The sequence below is a fragment of the Trichechus manatus genome, unplaced genomic scaffold, assembly GCF_000243295.1.
Source record: "Trichechus manatus latirostris isolate Lorelei unplaced genomic scaffold, TriManLat1.0 scaffold00001, whole genome shotgun sequence".
Classification (NCBI taxonomy): domain Eukaryota; kingdom Metazoa; phylum Chordata; class Mammalia; order Sirenia; family Trichechidae; genus Trichechus; species Trichechus manatus.
In genome coordinates, this window is record NW_004443937.1 from 10,184,587 (window position 1) to 10,209,052 (window position 24,466).

Below are 24,466 nucleotides of genomic sequence, written 5' to 3' on the forward strand. Positions count from 1 at the left end.
AGCAGTTTGCAACAGCCTGGCAACCAACAGGAGGTGTCACACTCTGGTCTGATCCCCATGGAGGTCTTCCTTGTTGCAATCAGAGTCTCTCTGATAGACTGTTAGCTGTGACTGCAGCCTCCACTCAAGACTCCTGCTTTCTATCACACAGTAGCCTCAGCACCAACTGGAGGTGGGAGCAGACTAACCCTAACTGACCCCCAGGGAGGTTTGTCCTGTGGGTTTCAGAGCCATAGCTATGGGATACTCAGGGAGGCAGGCAGAGTGCTGACTATAGGAATAGTCCCCACTGCAGAGCCCTTCTGTAGTAATTCACAGTGGGCTTGAAGGTGACAGTGTCTGGATAGGGAGGGGCTGTCATGCTCCAAATGGACTTCCAGGGAGGTCTGCCTTGTTGCTGTCAGAGCCCTACCTGTAGTATGTGAGCTGTGGGTGTAGCCTCCACTAAAAATTCCTGCTTTTTCACACACAGCAGCCTCAGTCAGCAGTCCTCAGCACTGACTGAAAGGGGGAGCAGACAGACCTGAACTGACTCCCTGAGAAGTCTGTCTTGCTGGTTTCAGAGGCCTGCGCTATGGGGTGCACAGGGAGGCCAGTAGTGTTTACTATGGTAGCAGACTCCACTGCACAGGCCTTCTATAGCAATTTTCAGTAGGCTTGCAACTGACAGTGTCTGGGTGGGGGAGGTGCTGGCACTCTCCAAACGGACCCCTGGGGAGGTCTGCCTTGTTGATTTTAGGGCAGAAGCTTGGGTCCTGTCTCTTTGTACAGGCAGGGGCTGTGGTGGTTAGGGAAGCAGGCTCTTTTTCTGGGTCACTACCCCAGTTCACAGCAGCCAGCAGCCCGAGTGGCTGGAGGAGGGGCAGGGATGGTGGGAGAAGCAATTTTCCTACTGTATGTGACTTGTTGTTGATTTGTTGATTCTTGCCTGTCTGCAGTTTCCCACTGCTTTCCTCTGCTCCTAGATTCAGAGTCCCTCAAAGCTGAGCACGGTTTCCTTGTTGTATTTCTTGCTGTATTTGTGGGGGAGGGTCAGAACGATGGTTTGTTTACACTGCTGTCTTCCCAGAATTCCTCCCAGAATCCATCAAGGAAGTTTAAAAGACTCCACCATCATAAAGAAATGTCCTGACTGAACAGGGGAAGCACTGCACCTGCGAGTGGTAAGGAATGTTTCAGGGATGCAGGATGACTTGAGGCTGAGATTTCAATCAGGAGCCCAAGGGCTGACTTTGTGACTTTGAGAGGAGCAGTGGGCTCTGGAATCCTCCCAGGTGAGTAGGACAGTACTGTCTTGGCCCACAGAGCAATGTCTGCTTTCGGAATCCAGGAAGAGATTTTAGCGTGCCGTCTTGAGACTGAGTCTCCTTATGCGGAAAATGTACTCACATCAACCCCATGGTGTGTATATTATCACATGGAACTAACCCGAGGGCATGCGAACATGAAAGCGGGGGCGGGGGGCGGGGGGGCACAGAAGGACTGACAGGCCTTCTCAGGTCAGGCTCAAAGAGTGGAGTTCGAGACAAAGACCCGGAGCAAGAAGTCCGGAGCAGCCACGCCCAGGGCAGAGCAGAACATCCCTCGTGTGCCAGGCTGTGCCAGCACTGGCCACACATCACTTCTACACATCCTCACAATAACCCTGCCAGAGAGGATCACTTGCCCTGTGTCACAGAGGAAGAGGAAACTGAGGCTCAGGGAAGGAAAGTTCCTTGCTTAAAGTCACACAGCTGGGAGGTGATGGAGGCAGGATTCCAGCCAACCCAGGTATGTCTGAATTCAGAGACTGTGTCTTTATCTGCTTTATCCTTCTTCTACACACACACACACACACACACACACACACACACACACACGAAGGGAGAGAGACAGGCGGGAGGAGAGAGGGAGAGGAAGAGGGAGAGATATGAAGGGAGAGAGAAGGAAAGAGGGAAGGAGAGAGAGAAAGAGGGAAATGAAAGGAGAGAGGAAGAGGAAGAGGAAGGGAGGGGAGAAGGGAGGAGGAGGGAGAGAAAGGGGTGAGGAGAGAATGGTTTTCATGAGGCAAAATGTCCCATCCTGATCTTCTAGGACAGGAATGACAAACTTTCTCTGTAAACGGCCAGATAGATAGTAAACTTTTTAGGCTTTGTGGACCCTACAGCCTTTGTCGAAACTACTCAACTGTGCTGTTGCAGTGTGAAAGCAGCTGCAGACAATATGGGAAAGAAATGGGAGTATTCCAATAAAATTTTATTTTTAGACGATGAAATGCGAATTTCATATAATATTCACGTGTCACAAAATCTTCTTCTTTTGATTTTTTTCAACCATTTAAAAATGCAAAATCTATTCTTAGCTCAGGGGCCATACGAAAACAGGAGTCGAGGCAGATTCGGTCTGCAGGCTACAGTTTAACAACCCCTGTTCTAGAAGATCAGGTGCAAAGGACTGTGACATCGTTATGAGTTTTCTTTGCAATCATAGGTCTCAAAGAGCAAGTCACCTGGGGGTTCTGGGAAGAGGCCCAGCTTTGGAGCTGATTTAGGGTCCCTCAGAGGCGGGAGGGCCCAGAGGGCAGGGGACCCATGGTACCTCAGTGAACAAGGCTGAAGCACCGAGGGTTTGCAGACCATGGGAAAAGCAATTCTGGGGCTTTGTCTTCAGAGCTGTGTTGAATTGTGTCCACTCACCCCCAAAGGATATGTTTAAGTCCTAAGCCCTGGTGGCTGTTAATGTGATCTTGTTTGGAAATAGGATCTTTGAAGATGTTATCAGTTAGGTTAATATGAGGTCATAACAGAGCAGGGTTGGTCCTAATCCAATCTGAGTGATGTTTTATAAAAGAGAAGAGACACAGAGAGACAGACAGAGGGAAGATTGCCATGTGACGAAGGAGTTAAGCTGCAGGTACAAGCCAAGGAATGCCTGGGGCTACCAGAAGCTGGGAAAGACAAGGAAGATCTTCCCCTAGAGCCTTTGAAGAGAGCATGACCCTGTGGACACCCTGAATTTGGACTTTTAGCTTAACTATGAGACAATAAATTTCTGCTGTTTAAAGCTACCCAATGTGGTACTTTGTTACGGCAGTCACAGGAAATTGATACAGAGCCCTCAGAGATCAGCCTAGACAGCCGTTGGGGATCACTATCACTTGACTTGTTAAAATCCATCCATCTATGTGGGCCCCCCACCTCTCCCCAACTCCCCCAGGGTGACAGAACTGGACTTTCCCAGGGAGGGGCCTAGGCATCAGTCTTTTTAACAAATGCTCCACAGCAAAATCTTTATTAGCTGGGTGACCTCGAACAAGCAAGGCCCTTCTCTGTGCCTTAGTTTCCTCATCTTTAACATCGGGGCAGGGGTGTGTAAATCATGGCCCCGAGGTTGTTAGGAGGACAACATAATCTCGGCCCAGGGCCTGGCACACAGTAAGTGGTCAATAAGCGTTCACTGTAATATAACTCTTGTTGGTTTCACCCTTGCATTTCACATATGGGAGAGCTGGGGGCCAGGTGCTCTGAGCTGGGTTGAGGTTGGCTGTGGGTGAGGCCCTTCCCTTGGGCCTCAGTGTCCTCACCTGACAGAAGCAGTGGGGAAACCCCGAGCGCCCTCAGGTGGGGGCGCTGTGCCTGCAGCCCACCCGGCTTACCTTCGTTGCTCTCGCCTGGCGGGTGGTAGAAGGAGAGCCCCAGGGAGATGATGGCTGCGATTTCCAGGATGATCAGGGTCACGTCTTGTAGCGCTTCCCATACCAGCTGCAGGAAGGTTTTTGGCTTCTTTGGAGGTATAAAGTTTTGCCCAAAAATCTGCTTTCTCTTTTCCAGGTCTGGAGTGGTGCCCGGCAAACCTGTGGGCAGAGTGCAGAGAGGTCGGTGGGAGGGCCCAGGAGAGACGCTTGCGTTACTGGGAATCATTTCCGAGTGGGGGTAGGTGGTGGGGATGGGATGGGGGGACCAAGGCTCTCTGTGGGCCCAGAGCCGGCTCCCTGTGAAATACGAGACATTAGGTAGTGGGCTGAATGAGCTATGTCCATGTCCTAATTCCTAGAACCTGTGAGTGTGACCTTATTTGGAAAAAGGATCTTTGCAGATGTAATTAAGGATCTTGAGATGAGAGCATCCTGGATCATCCAGGCAGGCCCTAAATCCAGTGACAAGTGTCCTTATAAGAGACACACAGAGGAGAATGCCATGTGAAGACAGAGGCAGAGATTGGAGTGATACAGCCACAAGCTAAGGATGCCTGGAGCCACCAGAAGCTACAAGAGGCAAGGAACGGATTTTCCCCTAGAGGCTTGGAGGGAGTGTGGTCCTGCTGTCACCTTGATTTCAGACTTCTGGCCTCCAGAATCCATTTCTGAGACAGAATCCTTTTTTGTTGTAAGCCACAGGCAATGAATACACACCACTGTGCCCCACTGCACCCCTCACCTCTGCTCCCGCTTTGGGTTTCCGCTTGCCCTCCCTGGTGAGCACAGCTAGTGGTTAAGAGCAGACTTGGGAGTCTCCATTGGGGTTCAAATCCCAGCCTGATGCCCTTAGCTCTCTGAGCCTCAGTTTCCTCTTCTGTAATGGGGACAATGATTGCACCTCACACATAGGGTGATTGAGAGCATCAGAGGAGACAATTCATGCAGGCAACATGTATCTATTGAGCACCTACTATATGCCTGGCACTGTTTTAGACACTGGAATAGTGCAGTGGACAAAACACAGCCCAGCCCTGAGGAGCTGGCTGCCCAGTGGACACAGTGAGATGCTTGGAGTGGCGCCGGGTGGGTGGTGATGTGCAATCAATGCTAGCAGTTATTACCTTGGCTTACGGATGAGGAACATGAGGTCCAGTGAGGTGAAACCTCGTTATGTGGGGCTGGGACAGAGTGCATGGGGGTCCACTTACAATCCACTGTTTATTCATTTCCAGATAATTCTTCCAAACTCCCAACATCCGATCCTCACTTCCCTGCTCAACAGCCCTCGGGGGCTCCCTGCTGTCTTCAGAATAAAGCCCACATTCCTCATTCTGGCACACTGGCCTCTTGACCTGACTCCTAGGCTGTGTTTCCAGCCTCTCCTTTCCATTGGTGTTATCCCAGCTGTTATGGATTGAATTGTGCCCCTCCAATATATGTGTTAGAATCCTAACCCCTGTATCTGTGGATGTACTGTACTGTAATGTAATGTAATCACATCCCATAATGCAATCTAATGTAAGAGAATGCAAAATAATATACTGTAATGTAATCAATCAGTTGAGGTAATACCAATGCAGGGTGGGTCCTAAATTATCTCCTGTGATGCTCACAACCACCCTATGGGTGAATGTTATGGATTGAATTCTGTCCCCCTAAAATGTGTGTCAACTTGGCTAGGCCATGATTCCCAGTATTATGTGGTTGTCCTCCAATTTGTGATCTGATGTGATTATCCTATGTGTTGTAAATCCTAACGTCTATGATGCTAATGAGACAGGATTAGAGGAAGTTATGTTAATGATGCAGTACTCAAGCTACAGAATTAGGTTGTATCTTGAATCAATCTTTTCTGAGATATAAAAGAGAGAATGGAGCAGAGAGGAGAGAACTCATTAACACCAAGCAAGAAGAGCCAGGAGTGGAGTGTGCCCTTTGCACCTGGGGTCCCTGAGCTGAGAAGCTCCTAGATCAAGGGAAGATTGATGACAAGGACCTTCCTCCAGAGCCAACAGAAAGAGAAAGACTTCCCCTGGAGCTGAAGCCCTGAAGTTGGACTTCTAGCCTCCTAGACTGTGAGAGAATAAATTTCTGTTTGTTACAGCCATCTACTTCTGTTACAATAGCACTAGATAACTAAGACAGTGAGGTACGATCATTGTCCCCATTACAGAAGAGGAAACTGAGGCTCAGAGAGTTAAGGGCGTCAAGCTGGGATTCACTTCTGAGTTGTATAAAGAGCAGCACAGACACAGAGGCATACAGACACAAGGGGAAGACAGATACTATCTGAGGATGAAGGAGGCAGATGCATATACAAGTCCAGGAACCCCAAGGATTGCTGGCAGCTGCTAGAAGCTGAAATAGACAAAGAAGGACCTCGCCCTAGAGCCACACCTTGAGTTTGAATGTACTAGCCTCCTGAACTGTGAGAAAATATATTTCTGTTCTTCAAAGCTACCCACTTGTGGCATTTGTGTTACAGCAGCACTAGGCAACTAAGACAGCAGCCAAACCAGGGGGGGACCTTTGCAGGCCGGGCATGCTCCTCCTGCCACATTTCTGCCATGCTGCTCCCTCCTTCACGACTTGTCTCTCCTGCTCATCTACACATCCCCTCTGAAACTGATTTGCACCAAGACGTGGATGACCAACCACAGGGCAGATCCCCAGGTGTGTTTGTCCCTTGGAAGAGAAGCCTGGTAAGGTCCCCCTCTCGTGGGGGCATTCAGGCAGGGGGACAAAAAGAGGGGGGTCCAGCTGGGGAGGACTTCATATGTCTTGTGGTCCCTCAGGCTCCTTCCAGGGCCAGCACTTCCCCTTGTCTCTCTCCTCCCTCAGTGCTACCCCGTGTCACCCCATTTTATTTTATTTTTCCATAGCAAACTTCCTTCAAGCTCCATGCCTTTGTCAATGCTGTTCAGCCTGTCAATAACCCCCTTTCCTTCATTCTCCTCTGAGGGCACCTCGTTCTCAGGCCCCCTCCACTGAGAAGCCATCCCCTTATCTTTTACACAGCCTTTGCCACATCAGGGTTACCTGTTCACTGGAACAGCATCCCACCTGGGCCCTGCCACTCTGGGGAACAGACTGGGCCTGATTCCTGTCTCAGGGCCTGGCACTCGAGGCCACCAACTGCCCTAGAATCCTTTTGACCACTGAACGCAGGTGACGTGCCTGACTGTTGGAAACTGGCCCAGAGAAAGCAACCCGAATGGGCCCTGGGGCTGTGCCATGCCAGTCTTGCCACTGAGCTAGGGTTGGGCTGGCTTCATGAGCACAGCTAGGGGAAGGGGCACAACTCCCTTGCGAGACCTCTGGCCTTCGGTTCACTCCTGGGAAGGGGGCATCAGAAGGGACCCCAGAACAGTACTACTAATGTGCTGGGGCTGGAGGACTGAAATATTCTGATGCTACATTTTTGGGGGCCTAGGAGCCCTGGTGACACAGTGGTTAAATGTTCGGCTACTAACCAAAAGGTCGGCAATTCGAATCTACCAGCTGCTCCTTGGAAACCCTATGAGGCAGTTCTGCTCTGTCCCATAGGATCGCTATGAGTCGGAATCGACTTGATGGCAAGGGGTTTGGTTTTTTTTTTTTGATTAGTGGTCTAACAAGGGGGTGGTGGTAGTTCAGTGGTAGAATTCTTGCCTTCCACATGGGAGACCTGGGGGTTTGAGTCCGGGCCAATTCACCTGAAGGGCAGCCACCGCTCGTCTGTCAGTGGAGGCCTGTGTGTTGCTATATGCTGAAGAATTTTCAGAGGGGCTTCCAGACTAAGACAGGCTAGGAAGAAAGGCCTGGTGATCTACTTCTGAAAATCAGCCCATGAAAACCCTATGGATCATAGCAGTGTGATCCCCAACTGATCATGGGGATGGTGCTGGATCAGGAAGCATTTTGTTCTGATGTGCGTGGGATCTTCATGAGCTGAGGGCCTACTCAACGGCAGTTAACCAACAGTGGTTTAATGTTATATGGCTCTAGGATTCTAATATTTTGTTGTTTGTTCATTCATTCAACCACTATTTATCATGTTCCCACTCGGGGTCTGGGTAGACTGATGTAAAGGGAACAGATTTAGCAACTCACAGAGCACAAGGGCTCTCTGGTTTCAGGATTTAAACAGTCTTAACTCCTTTATGGGGAGACCACCATTTTCCTCTCTGAGTTCAGGTGAGCCTCCTCAGGTTCTGACAGCAAGACCCCCATTGGGAGCTCAGACTGGCTGAGACCTGGCGGGGAGCCCGGGGATGGCGCGTTCCCTGTGAGACCCCGCATCTACCTCACCTGTCAGTGTAGGTAAGCCTTGGAAACCCAGACATCCTGCCTGTGCTGTGAGAATGAGGGAGCCCAGAGCTGAGCTATGCCCATTTTATAGATGGGGTGACTGAGGCCTCCCTGAGACCAAGCTGCTGCTTTAGGGCAGCTCCTGGGCCCTGAGAACCAAGGACAGTGCTGTTCTAAACATTTGGAAACGTGGCCTTGCACCCTCCCATGCTGGAGTCGCCATCTGGGATATCCATATACAGAGCAAGCGGGCATGGTTTCTGGTCTTCCACCTTGTGTCCAATTGTACGCATTGGCCAATGTCTGAAATTCCTCCACTTGGGCTGTATTTCTTTAACTAAAAGCTCCAATTCCTTTGGACTCCCTGGGACAGTGAAGCTATCATCAGTTCTGGATACCATGGTGTCAATGAGTTTCAGGCTTTTTCCTGGGAGTGGATTTTGATGAGGGGAGAAGGGAGAGCTCAAGAAGGTGCTGGTCCTCTGAGGACAGGGGCTACAACCAGCCAACATTGGCCTGGTACAGCAGTTTGCTGTGCCTTTGGCCAGCCAGTTCCCTTTTTTGAGTCTCAGTTTCCCCATCTCAAGAATGGGGGAGCTCAATAAGATGGGTAGGCTCCAAGGATTCCAGAAATTCCTAGATGGCAGGTCCTGAAATGGTTCTATGGGGTCTGTCTCACACTGGGGGCTCCTCATAAGGTTTCATGTAAACAAAGAGCTTCACTGTTAAGAAGCAGCTTGGTGAGGGTGGGGTGAGCCTATCTCCTAGGTTCCTCCTGATTGATTCAAAGAGAGATGAGTCTATAAACCTTCTGAGGTTTCATGATTCAAACCTTCTGGAGTCTACAATGTGAACACTTGATAATGGGAATGTCTTCCAGTTCTAGGAGTCTACCCACGGTTATGGGGGTTCTGTCATGCTGGGGTTCCACAGGTCCAGCATTGGGATCCTGGGTCCTGGGACAGGGCAAGGTTGCAAATGTGACTAGCTGTGGGGGCTGGGCAGGTTTTGTGAAGGAGTGAAGTAGGTGGTGGGAGCGATGGGGAGTGGTGGGGACTGGGGAGTGGTGGGGGCTAGGGCAAGTGCAGGGTCTTGGCCCTTCTAAAGGGGGTAGCTGTTTCTCAACTCCTATAGAGGAATAGGGGCCAAGGGCAGCAGATCTTCTAATCTTCTAAGAGAAGCTGGACATCTGGAATTTGATGTATAATCTCCCCATTAAAAATATTCCAGGGCTAAATACGATATATCTGGATTTGGCACCCAGGTTGCTACTTTGAGACTCACAAGCTATGGCTGGGGAAGTAGGGAGGAGGCTGGAAGGATGAGGGGTTAGAGAACAGTCTCTCTGTCCCTTCCTCCTCTCTCCCTGGGCAGCTCCCTCTCTAGCACCAGGCCTGATCCCCACAGGCTTCTGAGAACCCCTCAGTTTTTCAGAAATAACAGTTCATGGAATGAAAATATTTGTACGTTCTGCTAGGGTTGCTTCCATGATAGAAACTGCCAGGCAGTTTCCACAACATCCCCAGAATATAAGCCCAAGAGGGCAACCTCGAATGTTGAGGCTGACATGGGGTGGGTGATATGGTGGATGGTGGCCATGACACCTCCCTCACCCTCTTTCTCAGGGGAATGTGGGCTGAGCTGGAGCTGGGGATACCAAGCCCCAAGAACTCGGGTGGGGTTTGGATTCAGAGGGCCTGGGTTCAAGTCCCACCTCTGAGTGGCTTCTGCCAAGTGACTTTACCTCTTGGTGTATCAGTTTCCCCATCTGTAAAATGTGGGCAACAACAGCGCCTACTTCACAGGGCTAGGGTGGGGCCTCAGCAAGATGTCTCGTGTAAGGTGCAGTGTGATGGGCCTGGTACCAGGGAAGTCCTCAGAGCGGTTACCAGTATTCTTATTGTCCAGTTTTAGGTTGTATGGGTGATAATCGAGACCTCCTGGAGGAGGAAGACTCTGGACAGGTAGGATTTAAGTAAGACAGAGAGGGGATCAGTCAAACAAAAAGAGGTGCAGCAGAAGGGCTGTGTGACTACACATAAGCCACTTCCCCTCTCTAGGCCTCAGTTTCCCCACGTGAAGTTGCCGGCCTGTGTCAAACAGCACTGGACAAGCCTAGCGAGGTACTGATAATTCAGAAACACAAATGCCCAGGAACTGATGTCAGATGCTGTGCGGGGTTGTGAGTTTTCAAACATGAATTTTCTTTACTACAATTACAACCAGAGGCAGAGGATAGAACATGGGGCTAGGAGTCAGGCTTGGGTCTTGGTTCTACTACTGACTTGTGTGAATGAACTTGGGCCAGTTGTTTCATCCCTTAGAGGCTCAGTTTTCTCATCAATAAAATGGGAGCAAAATAACCCCCCAGGCCATGATGAGGAATACATGGAAGAATGTGTGTGAAGGCTCTGTAAAGGCACTATAAAAAAAATCCAGCATTTGTCCCAATTCTTGTATTGGGGTCAGAATTTGTGCGTTCTGTTAATTACATAGGGTCACATGGGATCACCATGAGTCAGAATTGACCCGTGGGCAACTAACAACAATAACAATGAATTATTATTCTTTGGTGTTCCTTGGTAGTGCAAATAGTTAATGAACGCAATTGCTAACCCAAAGGTTGGCAGTTCAAGTCTACCTAGAGGTGTCTTAGAAGAAAGGCCTGGCGAGCTACTTCTGAAAATTCAGTCACTGAAAACCCTACGGAGCACACAGTTCCACTCGGACACACATGGGGTCAACATGAGTAGTATGGGGTCAACTCAATGGCAACTTTTTTTTTTTTTTTTTTTTTTTTATAATTACATAACAGGGGAAGGCCACAGTGCAGAGCATGGGCCCTTTGGTTGTACAGAAATTATTTGTTGTAATGACTGTTGCCACTTGGTACTGGAGGAATCTTTGCCCCCAGAGTCATCTCTAGCCAGCTGTCCTGGATGCAAACTGGGTTTATTCCAGCCTCTAGCCTTTGCCCCTGCGATTTGCCATTCCTCTACTTGGAACGCCTTCTCTCTTTTCAGCCGTTTCTGACTCCGCCTTTGAGTGTTGCAAGGACAGCCTCAGGCCATCAGAAAGGTTTGTTTGGTCTCTGCACGGTGTTTAAAAAAAATGAAAAAAAGCCAAGACACTCTACATAAAAATCAAATGTCTGGCTTTTTCACCTAAGGAAGAACTTTCTAACAGGTAAGCTGTCTGAGGATGGCGCGGATGATCTAGAAAGAAAGAGAGGGAGCTCCCTGTCCCTCCCTAAAAGCATTCACACAGAGCCTGGATGATCCACCAGGGGTGAAGCCATTACAGGGTGTCCTATCACCAAATGCCAGGCCCCCAGGGACTCAGGATCCTCCCCTACCTCTATCCAGCCCCTCTGAAGGTAGAAGAAGTACCTAGGGTTGAATTAAATAGTGTGCATCCAATCATTCACGTACTCATTCCATCAATCAACAAATATTTATTGAGCACCTACTATAAGCCCACCATCTATCTGTCAGTTTGTCGTACTGTAGTGGCTTGCACGTTGCTAGGATGCTGGATGCATAGTGCCACTGGTCTTTCAAATACCAGCAGGGTCACCCATGGTGGACAGGTTTCAGCAGAGCTTCCAGACTAAGACAGACTGGAAAGAAATGCCTGGTGATCTACTTCTGAAAACTAGACAATGGAAATCTTATGGATCACAATAGAATACTCTCCAATTGGCTTGCTTTGGACATGCCATCTGGAGAGATCAATTGCTAGAGGAGAACATCAGGTTTGATGAAGTAGAGGGCCAGCAAGGTTGGGGGAGATCCTCGGTGAGAAGGATTGGCACAATAGCTGCAACAATGGATCTGAAGATGCCGGTGATCATGAGGATGACGCAGGACCAGGCAATACTTTGTTCTGTTGTACATAATGTCACCATGAGTCAGAGATGACTTGACAACAGCTATCTATCTCTACCTTTCTACTATAAGCCAGACACTGCTCTATATGTTGGGGATACTGGGGTGTCAGGAAGGGTTTCCTGGCAGAAGTGTGATTGGGCCCAGCTCAGAAGAACAAGTGGAGTTAAGTAGGTGAAAGGGTGTGTGTAAGGGAGGGGTGGGGGGTTTGAGAAGGCAAAAGAAACCCCAAAGGGCTTGAGAAAGGCCAGTGGGGCTGGAGCATCCCTGGTTTTCTCCCAGGAGAGGGAGTGGGTGTTCCTTGTGGAAGAGGACACCTCTACTGTACCCTTTTTCCCCAGTAACCACAAAGGCCAGGAGAGAAGCTGAGTTCTTCTGCATGCCACCCAGGGTCATCACTATACAGGCCTTGGGGTGGGGGTTTCTATGAGTTGGAATGGACTCAATGGCAATGGGTTTTGGGGTAGGGAAACCTAATAGAGACTTTGGCTTATATAACTCATCTTGTTGCCCTCTTCCCTTTGCCTCCTTGGTAGCTCAGCACTGAACTTGCAGTTCACCTCCTGAAGTTGCCCTGGAAGACTCAATGGCATGCACTGTGCCCGTGAATCTTCACCTTATCCCTCCTCTCTTCCCTTAGTCTGGATTTCCTCACTTACGTAGTTGTCAATCTTTTCATATGACACAAACTTTTATCAGCCGCTTTGGAAGTAGAATGTGCATAATTAACCAGAGTAAAGGAAGGCTGTTGAGGTAGTTAAAGGTGCAGGAGCTGGAGCAGGACTCCCCTGTGTGTCAGAGGTCAGAATAAAGGGGCAAGGGGAGGGAACAAGGACACTGTCAAATGACTTACTTCTGCCCTGGTAATGGGGCAGGGGTGACTTTGCTCTTTCCATGTGTGGGGCATTGAACTAAAGCACCTCATGCCAACAGGTTGGGCTCCACCAAAATTAGGGGTGTCTGGCCACTGGGAGGAGGTTTGGGGTGGAGTGTTCCAGACCATCCAGATGACCTCTGACCTCTTCTTCCCCTGCTCTGAGACCCCACGAGGCTGAGCCTCCTTCTTTCCAACAAAGAGACTGCGGAGATTTCTCCACCCTGGGTGGGAGCCGAAGCACGCTCAGTACCCACGGAAGCCAGCTGGAGTTCAGGGGTGTTGTCGGTGGAGGGGGCCAGTCTGCTGCCAGAGCAAACTCTTTCAAGGGAAAAACCACAGTCATCACATCTCCCAGAGTCTCCATGTGGTGCTCAGTACTAGAGTGAAAACAAGCTGCCCCCCAGGTGCTGGGGGCAGGAGGCCAAAGCTGCAGGCAAGCCATGAGCAGGCAGCAGTGAGCTGAAGGTAGGACTATTTCGAGAGGTGGGGTGGCAGGAGCAGGGCCCCTGTTGCCAGAGGGAGGGGCCGCTCAGCTGGGATTGGCTGCGTGGTCGTGCGAATAGCAGGCAGTCGAGAGACCTCAGACCTGGGTTCAAATCCCACCTGCTCTTCTGTTCAGAGCTGCAGCGTTGGGCAGAGCACCTTCCCTCCCTGAGCCTCAGTTTCCACCTCTGTGAAGTGGGGAATAAAGGGACAAGTGTCTTGCAGAGTTGATGGAGGATCAGGAATATGATGTGTATAAATAGTGCCTGGCACACATTGGCTCGCATAAATGACAGATGCAGTTATTACTACTATTACTAAACACGACACTCAGCACTGCTACATTAACCTGGACCTAGAATGTGCATTCTGGATATTTCTGTCTGAACTGCTACTCATAGATCGTGTCAGAACTCACCACCACAACCATGACACACGTCCACCTTAGGTCTGGAGACCCTGCTTTGAACCCACCTCTACTTGCTGAATCTACCTCTACTCCACCTCTCGGGGTGGGCCTGTCTCACTTGAGGAACAAATGCCACCAAGGCTCTAACAGTGTAAACTATAACAGTCTTCTTCTTCTATTGGCATCACCCCCATTAGGCAGATCTGTACGCTAAGGCACAGGGTCCTCCTGTTGGGAAGGGAACGGAGCCAGGCCTCTTGCCACTCTGGCGCCGCTCTAGCCCAAGCTAGTCAGGGGGGCCTGTGTCTGCCCTGAACAAATGCCCTGCGGTGATCCCATGTAGTTAAGTCGACATGAATCATCAATTCAGACCATTTATCCCTGCAACTCCAGGGCACTGAGGACATTTCAGATGAAACATGTTATGAGTGCTTTCCCAGGAAAACCAAAGGGGGCTTCATGGTCCTGTTATATGGTTCGAACGGGGTGATGCCTGTGAGACATCCAAAAGGCAGGTGTATGGCTTGTTACGTGTGAGAAGCGGTGTGTGGGCAGTATACACACTAGAAGGTGTGGCTGCGTGTCTGTGCACAGGCGTGGCTGTAGGCAACAGGGCTGTGTGGGTGAGTCCACGTGCGCTGCGGACAGAGGGGAGGCAGAGTGGGCAGCTTACAAAGCCATTACTGCCGGGAAGTTTTGGGAATTCACAGCGGTTCAAAACCAAACAACGAAATGGGACGAAAGACCTAACTGTGAGCCTTGCTGCAGGTCGCTTCCCAGCTCTGTGACTTGGGCAGGCGGCTTCCCCTCTCTGGGCCTTGCTTTCCTCATGTGCAACATGGGGATCATGACAGCACCTACCTCATAGAGTTCCTGTGAAGAGCAAACGAGGTAGCACATCTAACATGCTCAGAACTGCACTTGGCGCATAGGAAGGGCTTGATAAATATTAGCTACTGTTATTATCACTGTCGGTGCTATTACTCAACTACCTCCAAGGCACTAGTTCCTAGACTTCGTTGCCCATTGGAATTACCAGGAAGCTTTAAAAATTACTAATGCCTAGGCCCCAACCCAGAGACTAACTGAACTGATCTGGGGTGGGGCTTGAGCTTTGAGTCTTAAAATTTCCCCAGTGAGTGCAATGTGCAGCTGGATGGAGGACTCACTGGTCCCTGGACCAGTAGCAACAGCTGGAAACTTGTTAGAAGTGCAGGTTCTCAGGCCTTATCCAGACCTGTTGAATTGGACTCTGCGGAGTGGGGCCCCACGTTCTGTGTGGTAACACCCACTGCCCCTGGGTGATGCTGATGCAGGCTCAGGCTCTCGGGAAGGTGGGAGAGAAGGGAAATAAGTTGCCAGATGCTTGGTGGGCATCACCGCCCTTCAGCCTCAGCTGTGAGGTGCGGAACCCCCTTGCAGTAAACAATTCCACTTTTGGCTCTGGTTCCTGAGAGCTGGACCACACCCGAGGCCAATGAGTAGGGGTTGACCAGACAAAGAAAGACTACCTGGGGGCCCGATGCTGACTAAGCCTTAGGAGGCCTGATGTAATCTCTCATGGTTACAGGCCTTGGAAGATGGCGGCTCAGTGGAGCTTCCAGGGTGGTGAGGGTGAACATCTGCTCTCAGGAGGATAAGCACATCCCCTGGCGGCACAGAAGCTTTGCACTGAGACCCTACCAGGCCTCACCCCATCTGTTCGTATCCTTTTTTTTTCTTCTAGATTAAAGATAACCCTTTCCCTGGAGTTTGTGAGTCATTCTGACAGATTGGACAGATTGTCAGACCTACAAAACAAAGAAGGGGCTGGTATCCACTGACCTAGCCCAGGTAAATGGGGATGAGAGAGAGAAGGGGATGCTACCCGCTGACCTAGCCCTGGGTGAACGGGGATGAGAAAGAAAGGGCTTCATGGAGCAGCTGGGTCTGGACTGACCAGGGAAGGCTTCGATTTCCACAGGACCCTGCAGGCGTGTGAAGTCGGATTTAATATCGAGCACATATTTAGTGTCAGGGTGGGTGATCTCAACCTCCCTGGACTGGTTTGATACAATTGGTGCACCAAGCAGGGTTAGTTAGAGGACCCTGACAGAGCATCACCAACAACCCCGGGACATGGGGTTATTGTTGAGGGTCTGAGAGGCAGTGCTTGTCCAAGGTCACACAGCAGGTGCGACAGGGCCTGGGCCCAACCTGGGTCTGCCTTTCACTTTCTTTGACAGGGGTTGCCAGCTCCTGCAGGCTGGTCTGCTCTCCTGAAACTGCCGGCCGTCAGGCTCGCAACCTCTCTTGAGGTGCAGAGGAATTCACAGGTGCTGCAGTTTGAAAAGCTGACAAACCCAGACTTGAGGCTGAGGATACTGTGGGGCCCACACTCCTACTCCCTGTGTCCTGCTGCTGGCTCTAGGAGTCTGGAGAAAGAGAAACTAGAAACGAGGTGGGGAGAGAAAGGAGACCAGAAGAGATCTAACAGCATGGGGCTGTTTGTCCTCAAGGTCAGCTCTGACAGCATCCCTGCTCCTGCTCCATAACCTTCCATGGCTCCCTATGCCTTCAGAACTGCGGCGAACTCCTAGGCTCATGGTGGCCCCTCTGAAGCTGTCCCATAGGACTCCTCCAGCCTCACTCCAGTCATGCTGCATTTATCCCACTCTCCTGCCAAACTACAGCTCCTGTAATGTGCCTGGCATTTGTCTGCCTCTGTCTTGGCTCATCTGGCTCCCAACCCAGGATGCCTACCCCTTACCTCTGTCTGTTGAGCCATTTAGCCTCTGGAGACTCAGATGAAAGTTGACTACCACCTCCTGAAAGCCTTCCCTGATTTGCCCAGAAGGAACAACCTACCCTCCTAGTCTTTCTCAACAGCTCTGGTGAGCCTGGGTCATTCATTCACTAACAAACACTTACCGGGCATCTCTCTGTGCCAGGACTGGGCCTTGGGAGCCAAATGCCAACTGAGACCCCCCTTTGCTGCCACTGCCTGCTGGAGCTGGTTTGACATTCTCAGAGGGAGGCTGCTTATGCCAGCACACAGTAGGCCCTCAAGAAACCTCCTTCCCCTGCTGCCTCTCTGGGGACCAGAGATGGAAATGTGGGTGCTGAGGCCACCTGGAGACCACCTGTAAGAGCCATGGAACAAACCTGGGCTTGACAATGCCTCTGCAGGAAACAACCAGTGCCAGGGGCATCCCTGTGGTCTGGGTCTGCCCATGCAGTCACTGAAAGTTCAGAACAGGTTTGAAATAGCCAGCTGGGCTGGCTAATGCCCAGCATGCATGTATCCAGTGTCTGGAGTTTATGATCATGTAATGAACGATGTTGATGGTTTGGAATGGGCGGGGTCATCATGAGACAAGCTTCCCTAACCCTCCAGGAGGGGGCATTCCATGGAGCTGCCCTTGGCCTCCGAGGATGGGTTTCAGAGGTCCAGAGTGCTGAGTTCCTGCCACTTACTGACTGAGGTCTTGGGCAAGTGCTGTGCCCTCTCTGAGCCTCAGTTTCTCCATCTGCAGATTAGGGGCAGAAACACGACTTAGCTCTAAGGGCTGGGGTGCAGATGAAAGGAAGTGCATGTCTGGGAAGTGCCTGGTACACAGTCAGAACATCCCTTCCTCCCCCTGAACTCAAATGTTAGCCCAAACTGCACCCTCAGCAGTGGCAGCATCCCTCGTGTCTTCTCATTGTCCTGTGACCCAGTGACCCCTTTGGTGCTGCAGGACTAAACCCTGCCCCACCCCCTCCACTAAGCTGGGATTGCAGAAAAGAGCTAGTTGCAGAACAATGCGTATAGTTTGATTCCGTTTATGTCAAAAAGAAAACTCTACAGACACACGGGCACTAAATATGCACGTATTTGCTCTCCTGTGATCATCACTTTATGCAGTCAGCTTGCACTTAATTCTCATGATCATTCTGTTAGAGTGGGATTATAAGCCCCATTTTATAGTTGGGCAAACTGAGACTCAGAGAGGCAAAGTGACTTGCTCAGGGTCACATAGCTAAAGCTAGGATTTGAACCCAGGTCTTTGAGACTCTATAGCTGTACTCTTTCCATAGCCATTCCAGGCTGCCTGCTTCAGTACCCAGCACTGAAATCAAAGCTGATCAATTCTGCCATTCTCTTTGTTGCTCCCGAGAAAGGCTTTTGATATAAACAGAGACTTGGCAATGGGCAAGAGCTAGCTCCCAGTGATGCCAAACACCTGAAGGGAAATGGGAAAACTTAGTCACCAGGCTGGGTGTTGCTAAATATTTGTGTTGTCACTGTGGTATGGGTTCCTCCATTAGCATAAATAAAAATCTTATACTTTGAAAGAAAAAAAATCCACAAGCCCTTCAAAAGTGACAACATTTATAGAGAAATGCATTTCTGTCTTTGGAAAGCGAGTGGGCTAAATAACTGTGGTACATTCAGTAACAGAATACTACGCAACAGTCAAAAAAAAAAAAATGAGATCCATTTATACGTACTTACATAGAAGGCTCACCAGGACAAACTGCTGAGTGAAAAAGCAAGTTGCAGAACAATATGTATAGTTCGATTCCATTTATGCCAAAAAGAAAATTCTACTAAACAACAGTCTATATTTTCTGGCAGTACATATACATATAAATATGTAGCAAAAGGTCTGTAAGGATCTGCTCCAGACTCAGGAAGGTGGTTACCTCTGGGAAGGGGAAAAAGCACTATGATTGGTTGCAGTGGTCAAGAGAACCCTAGCTTTGACTATATATTTGAATTTTAACAAGGGGAATGTGTTCATATTTTATTTGAATAATTCAAAGTTTAATTTAAAAGGGGAATCAATAAGTACTATAAGAAAATATAGGTTTGTTTTCATATAGCCTTTGGATGGAGTAGGTTTGAAGACAAACATTCTTGGGTTAAAATCTTGGCTCCATCACTTGCTACCTGTGTGTCCTTGAGTGAGTCACATTGCCTCCTCTGTACCATGGGGCCAGCTCAGAGCCTGGTTGTGAAGATTAAAAAGAGGCAACAAGTGTGACACACCAGGCACACAGGTGGTGCTCAATGCATGACCCCAATCATCCCTTTTTCTCCTCTGAGTCCTGTCCCTGTCTCCCACCAGAGTCCTCTCCTGCCCCCTGCCCTGTTATGCCACTCAGGAAACTCCCTCTGCCCCACCCCTATACCAAAAACAAACAAAAACAACAACTAGTCTCAGATCCACCACTACCCGCTACCACCTGCACATCAGCCCAGGCCACCATCATTGCTCCCCTAGATGGCTTCAGAAGCCACCTCACTGGTCTCCCTACTCCCACCCTCAGTCCATTCTCCACCCAGCAGCCACAGGGACATTTTCAAAGTGCAAAGTACACCGTGTTAATGTCAAGCCCTTGCTAAAAATGCTCCAACGGCTTCCATTGCACACAGAGTAAATCCACACTCCTAATCAAGATCTGGAAGGTTCTCTATAGTGTGGTTCCTGCTGTCCTCTCCGGTCTCACCACCCCTCCCCACCACTATACTTCAGCGACACCCTCCTCTTTTCTGTGGCTTCAACCCAAGTGCTTTCCTGCCTCAGGGACTTTGCACAAGCTGTTCCCTCCGCCTGGAATGCTCTTCCCCCTTTTCACCTAACTTAAGCACTTCCTTTGGCTGACCACTCTCACTCACTAGGTTGGACCCCCCTTTTGAATGTTCTCAAAGCTCCTTGAAAATCTCCTTCATTTTGTATCATTATTTTAATAATTAATAATGTAATTAGTTTTTCTGAATGTCTGACTCCCCCACTGACTCTAACCTCCATGAAGGTAGGGACTGTGTCTGTCTCGGTCTGATACATAGCAGATGCTCAATCAACACATGGCCTCTCTTAGACACACCTGCACGTGAAGAAAGGAGTCGTGGAGAGGGCAATGCTTAACTCCAAAGCAATGTCTGCTCTGAAAGAGGCATCTTCAGGCTGAGGATTGGGTGTCAGGGGAGATATTCGGGGGTCTCCTGGAGTTATTCCTCCCTGACCTCCTCATCGATGCCCAAGGCCACACAGCCAGCGCCTCAGTGGCCTCCTGAGGTCTTGCTGCTGATGGGTGGGATGAAGGAGCCTCTAGTAGACCCTCACAGCCATGCAGACCACAAAAGGACTTGGGGAACATCCATCTCCAGCCTCAGCCCCAGATATCCCTTATACTTTCCATTCAGGCGCCTGAAGTTACTACTCGGGGGAAAGCTGTTGGTGAAATCAGATATCAGAAATAAACACTAGGAAAGCAGAGGCCTTCATTTTGGTGACAGTGGCTCCTTCCCACCCTTAAATAAGCAGCTTCTTTGAGGACTAAGAGGTGTTTCCCAGAAATAGATTTTCCCTCAGGACAAAAGAATTCTTGGGGAGGGGATGGGAAAGTGGGATGGGGGATGGTGGGGTGACAGTTATGTGCCAAACTGGAAAACCCACAAAGACCCCAGAAACTGACAGTAACTCCTTTGTGAAAGTTGTTCTAGGAACCTCTTCCACATTGTTATCAGTTTGAGCCTCTCATCTCTACAAGGTGTGTATTAAGGGTCTGAATTACAGACGAGTGAACTGGTTCAGAGAGGTTAAGGAACCAACTCAAGGTCACACAGCTAAAGGTCAAACAGTGATGATACTCATGATCCCATTGAGCACTTACTCTGTGCTAGGCCTGTATGTGCATTATTGCACTTCCTTCTCATGATTTTCCTATGCCCTCATTTTGTTATCCCAATTTTATAGATGGGGAAACTGAGGCTCAGAGATGTAAAAAAACCTATCCTCCAATTTCAGCTCCAGGTCTGTCTGAATCTAGAGTCCAAGTCTTAACCACTGCATCATACCCCGAGAACAAGAACCCAGGTCTCTGTTATGTACATAACCTGGGCAAGCGCTTCCTACCAGGATGATCCTCTTGAAGAAGGCTGGAAAGGGGTTATGAGTAGCTCCATTTTACAGATGAGGAAACTGAGGCAGAGAGAGGAGAAAGAGATAGAGACAGATAAAGCAAGAGAAAGAGAGAGAGACAGGAAAGAGAGAGACTTTCCCCAAGGCAAATCACCAACGGCGCCTGGGTGCACGCCCTGGACTGTCCACACCAGCGCACTGCCTCCTTTGAAAAGGAATGTTTCAGAGCCTCAAACCCTGACATGCTTCTAACACCTGGGGCATTTGGAAGGCTCTGATCACCTGGCAGGCAGTTGGTTGGGTGCTCAGGGGGTCTATGGAGTCAGACAGAGCTGAGTTTGAATCCTGGCTCTGACACTTTCTAGTTGTGTGACATAAGCCAGTTACATGAACAGGTCCAGGCCTCAGTTTCCTCATCTGTAAAATAGGCATAAAATGTTACCTACCTCCTAAGATGGGTATGAAGAGTCAATGAGATGATGCACATATTGTACTCAGCATGGTACCTGGTGCCTAGAAATACCCTGCATGGAAACCATTATTGATACTATTATTATCTCCTGAGAAGCTGCAACATTCACTTTTTGTACCCGGGCCACAGCTCCTTGGCCCACCCTGATTCCTAGCTGTGGCTGTGGCAGACAGCTCCTGCGCACTCTGGAAGCATCCTCCGCTGAAGTCCCCACTGAATCTCCCTTCTGCTTCAGGGCTTTTTTTTAAAGCTGGGAGTTTCCTAGGTGCCCCCAAGCAGGGCAGCTCTGATGTGCTGGGGAGTTTACCAAACCTCAACCCACGGGAGCTGTGAGTCAGGGATAAATGCCCGAGCCTCGCATCCTATAGAGGGGCAATTCTGGGGCACACCTCCCACGCTTCATCAAAAGGTCCCTGTCGGGATAAGGCCCCAGTTGCCCACAGCAGTAACCAGCTCAATACCATACTTTATTGGCTCTTCTCTCCTCCCGTTTCCCTCTCCTCACTCGCCAACTCCTGAGATCACCTCTCACATATGTCATCTGCACCCAATCCTTGACACAGCTCTGCTTTTGGGGGAGCCCGGGTCAGGAAGGGAAGCTTCTGCGAATGTGTGGAGAAAGCCTGGGTTCGGAGCTGAAGACTGGCTCCCGTTAGGGTCTTTCCACCAGTCACCAGCTGTGTGCCCTCCTGGGCCGCTTCTTCTTGAGAAACCGGGGGCTTGGATTCAATCTCGAAGGGCCTTTCTTGCTAGAAAATTTCGAGCTTCTCCAGCATACTTCTCTTGTAACCGTTATCATTCATTCATGAAGCCATTAACCTTTTATGAGGGGCCTTCTGAGGCTGTTGGGTCAGCACGGTGGCCCCAGTCCCTAGCGGAGGTTCTTACTGGCTGAGCGAAGGAATGAACGTGCGCTGGGCATGGGCGGCACAGACAGGGTCCCACCAAGGTGCAGGCCTTCATGTTGACAATGCTACTTTGGTGGTAAATCTCTTACGGAGATCCGCTCACTCTGTTCCCTCTCACTCCGTTCCTTCTCTGCCTCCGCTGTTCCCTGCCTGGGTGCTTCCGATCTCCTCCTTCCTGCGGCTCTCTCAGCGCATCTTCTTCGGGAAGCCACGCCCCTGACCACGCCCCGCTCCGATTCGGATGGGCTCCTCTTCATAGAGGTTATTCAGTGGTGTTCTAACCAACTCTTCTGACTACTTAATCTTGAGCTCCCAAAAAGCAAGGCCTGTGTCATTTCATTTTGTGTCCTCTTTTGTGACTGGCACACAGTCAACACTCATTATGTGCTTGAGGGAGCCTTGGTGGCGCAGTGGTTAAGAGCTCGGCTGCTAACCAAAGGTAGCAGTTCAAATACACCAGCCGCTTCTTGGAAGCACTATGGGGCAGTTGTACTCTGTCCTGTAGGGTCGCTATGAGTTGAAGCCAACTTGAGGGCACCTAACAACAACAACAACATGTGCTTGAGGAGGGAGGAAGGAAGGAGAGAAACAGGAAGAAGGAGAGGAGGTTGCCAAGATATAGTCAAGTATAAAAGAAAGCAAGATGTAGAACAATGTGTATAAAATATATTGCCATTTGTGTAAAAAAAGGGGGCAAGAGGGAGGAAAGAATATATATAGGTGGGTACTGGCTTGTGTATACATGAAATGGAAACCCTGGTGGCATAGTGGTTAAGAGTTACAGCTGCTAACCAAAAGGTGGGCAGTTTGAATCCACCAGGCGCTCCTTGGAAACCCTATGGGGCAGTTCCACTCTGTCCTATAGGATCGCTATGAGTTGGAATTGACTGGCTGACAATGGGGTTTTTTTTTTTGGTATACATGAAATATTTCTGGAAGGCTACACAAGACACTGATACCACTGCCTCTGAAAAGGAACCGAGTGACTAAGTGAGAGGGGTAAGAAGGAGACTTTGCACCATTATATCCTTCTGTAACTTTTGAATTTTGAACCTTAAGTGTGTATAACTACCTAGTTAAAAAAATAACTGTACAAAGTAAATAAACAATAATACTTAAAAAAACACAAGAAAGGGAGAAAAGGAAAGAAATGGGGAAGGAGTGAGGAAGTCAGTAAGTAGGGATAGATGGAGGGAGGGAGGGAAAGAGAGAGAGAGGAAAGGGACTTTCCAGTCAAAAGAGGACAGATTTGAGGATGTGAGCTGAAGCAACCTGTTATTCTTTGGCTCCTTGGAATATCTTAAGTCCTGTCGTTATATCATAATTCTTGTAAGGGTCATAATACCTCACATTGTAACATGTTCTTATTTGCACAGCGTCTTTACTGATGTGGTGGTTTTTTGCTTCATTATCCTCAACTGCCTTTCTCTTCCACACCTACCCCTCCTGGGTGGTGCCTCCGCGCTGGGCCTAAGCCAGCGTCGCCTAACCCAGCACTGGGCACCTTTACAAGGTCCTGTTTGACTATGGCTGAGGCCTTTACATTCTGTACTGTTCCAGAACTCTGAGGAAGGCCTGACTAATTTGTTCTGGGAAAAAAGAGTGTGTTCCTCCTGGAAAAGTGAATTTACATCCTGCACCCCACATCAGAAAGCAACCATTGTGTAACTACTCATTTTTCCTTTTTGTGCTGGCTGTGATGACATTTGGGGCAATCACAAATTATATATTAAACCTTCTAGTGAAATCATTCCTCCTCATGATCAGCATAGCCAACATTTCTATAGTGTTTACTCTGTGCCAGGTTCAGGGTTAAATGCTGTTATATGCATTAACTCATTTAATCCTTGAAATGACTCTGTATAGGATGTACTACTACTGTCCCATTTTCCAAAAGAGAAAACCAAGGATAGGTAACTTGCTCAAGTCACAAAACTAGTGAGTGGTAGAGCTGGGAACTAAACCCAGGAGAGCTGGTTTGAGTCCTGGTTCTTAACCACTACGATGTCTGGCCTCACTCATTCATTCACTCATTCATTCATTCCATCAGTCATGACTGCACACTTCCCTGGTCCAGGCACTCCAGCAAGCACTGGTCAGACACTGGTGAGCAGAAATGTAAAGGCCTTACTGTGTAAGGAGGTACAAAGTGCTGTCTCAGACTCTTGGGAGCAATTGAGATATGTACAATAAAAGATCACTTAATTTTGATGCTCTGCGCCTTGAATCAAGTGGTCACAGCATCCAGAAACTGGCTGTGGCCCCAGCAATACCACTTTCCAGCTGTGTGACTCGGCTGAGTCACTCACCTTCTCTGGGCCTCTTGGGCTATTAAAATGGGGAGAGTCATGCAGAACCCAGAGGGCTGATGGGAGGGTTATGAGAGGTTCTGCGTGGTACACAGTGATTGGCACAGCAGAGGCCTTTGATAAATATTATCTAAAGTCACCAGTTTTAAAGGAGATAGTCCTTGACTTCAACTATGTAAGGGCAACACCCATGTCTACTCTCTAGGGATGAGGAAACCAAGGCTCAGGGAGGTGAAGTGACTTGTCCAAGCCCACCCAGCTCATT

At 49.4% G+C, this 24,466-nt stretch overlaps 1 protein-coding gene across 3 annotated transcripts in view; it reads right to left on the bottom strand.

Moving 5' to 3' along the window:
- Positions 1–24,466, bottom strand: part of ATP2B2 (ATPase plasma membrane Ca2+ transporting 2) — a 203,507-nt gene that overhangs the window by 98,972 nt on the left and 80,069 nt on the right. For all 3 annotated transcript variants that reach the window (XM_004368329.1, XM_004368327.1, XM_004368328.1), the window contains one exon: positions 3,635–3,832. In XM_004368329.1, the coding sequence (XP_004368386.1) occupies positions 3,635–3,832 (198 nt within the window). The remainder of the gene's footprint in view (positions 1–3,634; positions 3,833–24,466) is intronic.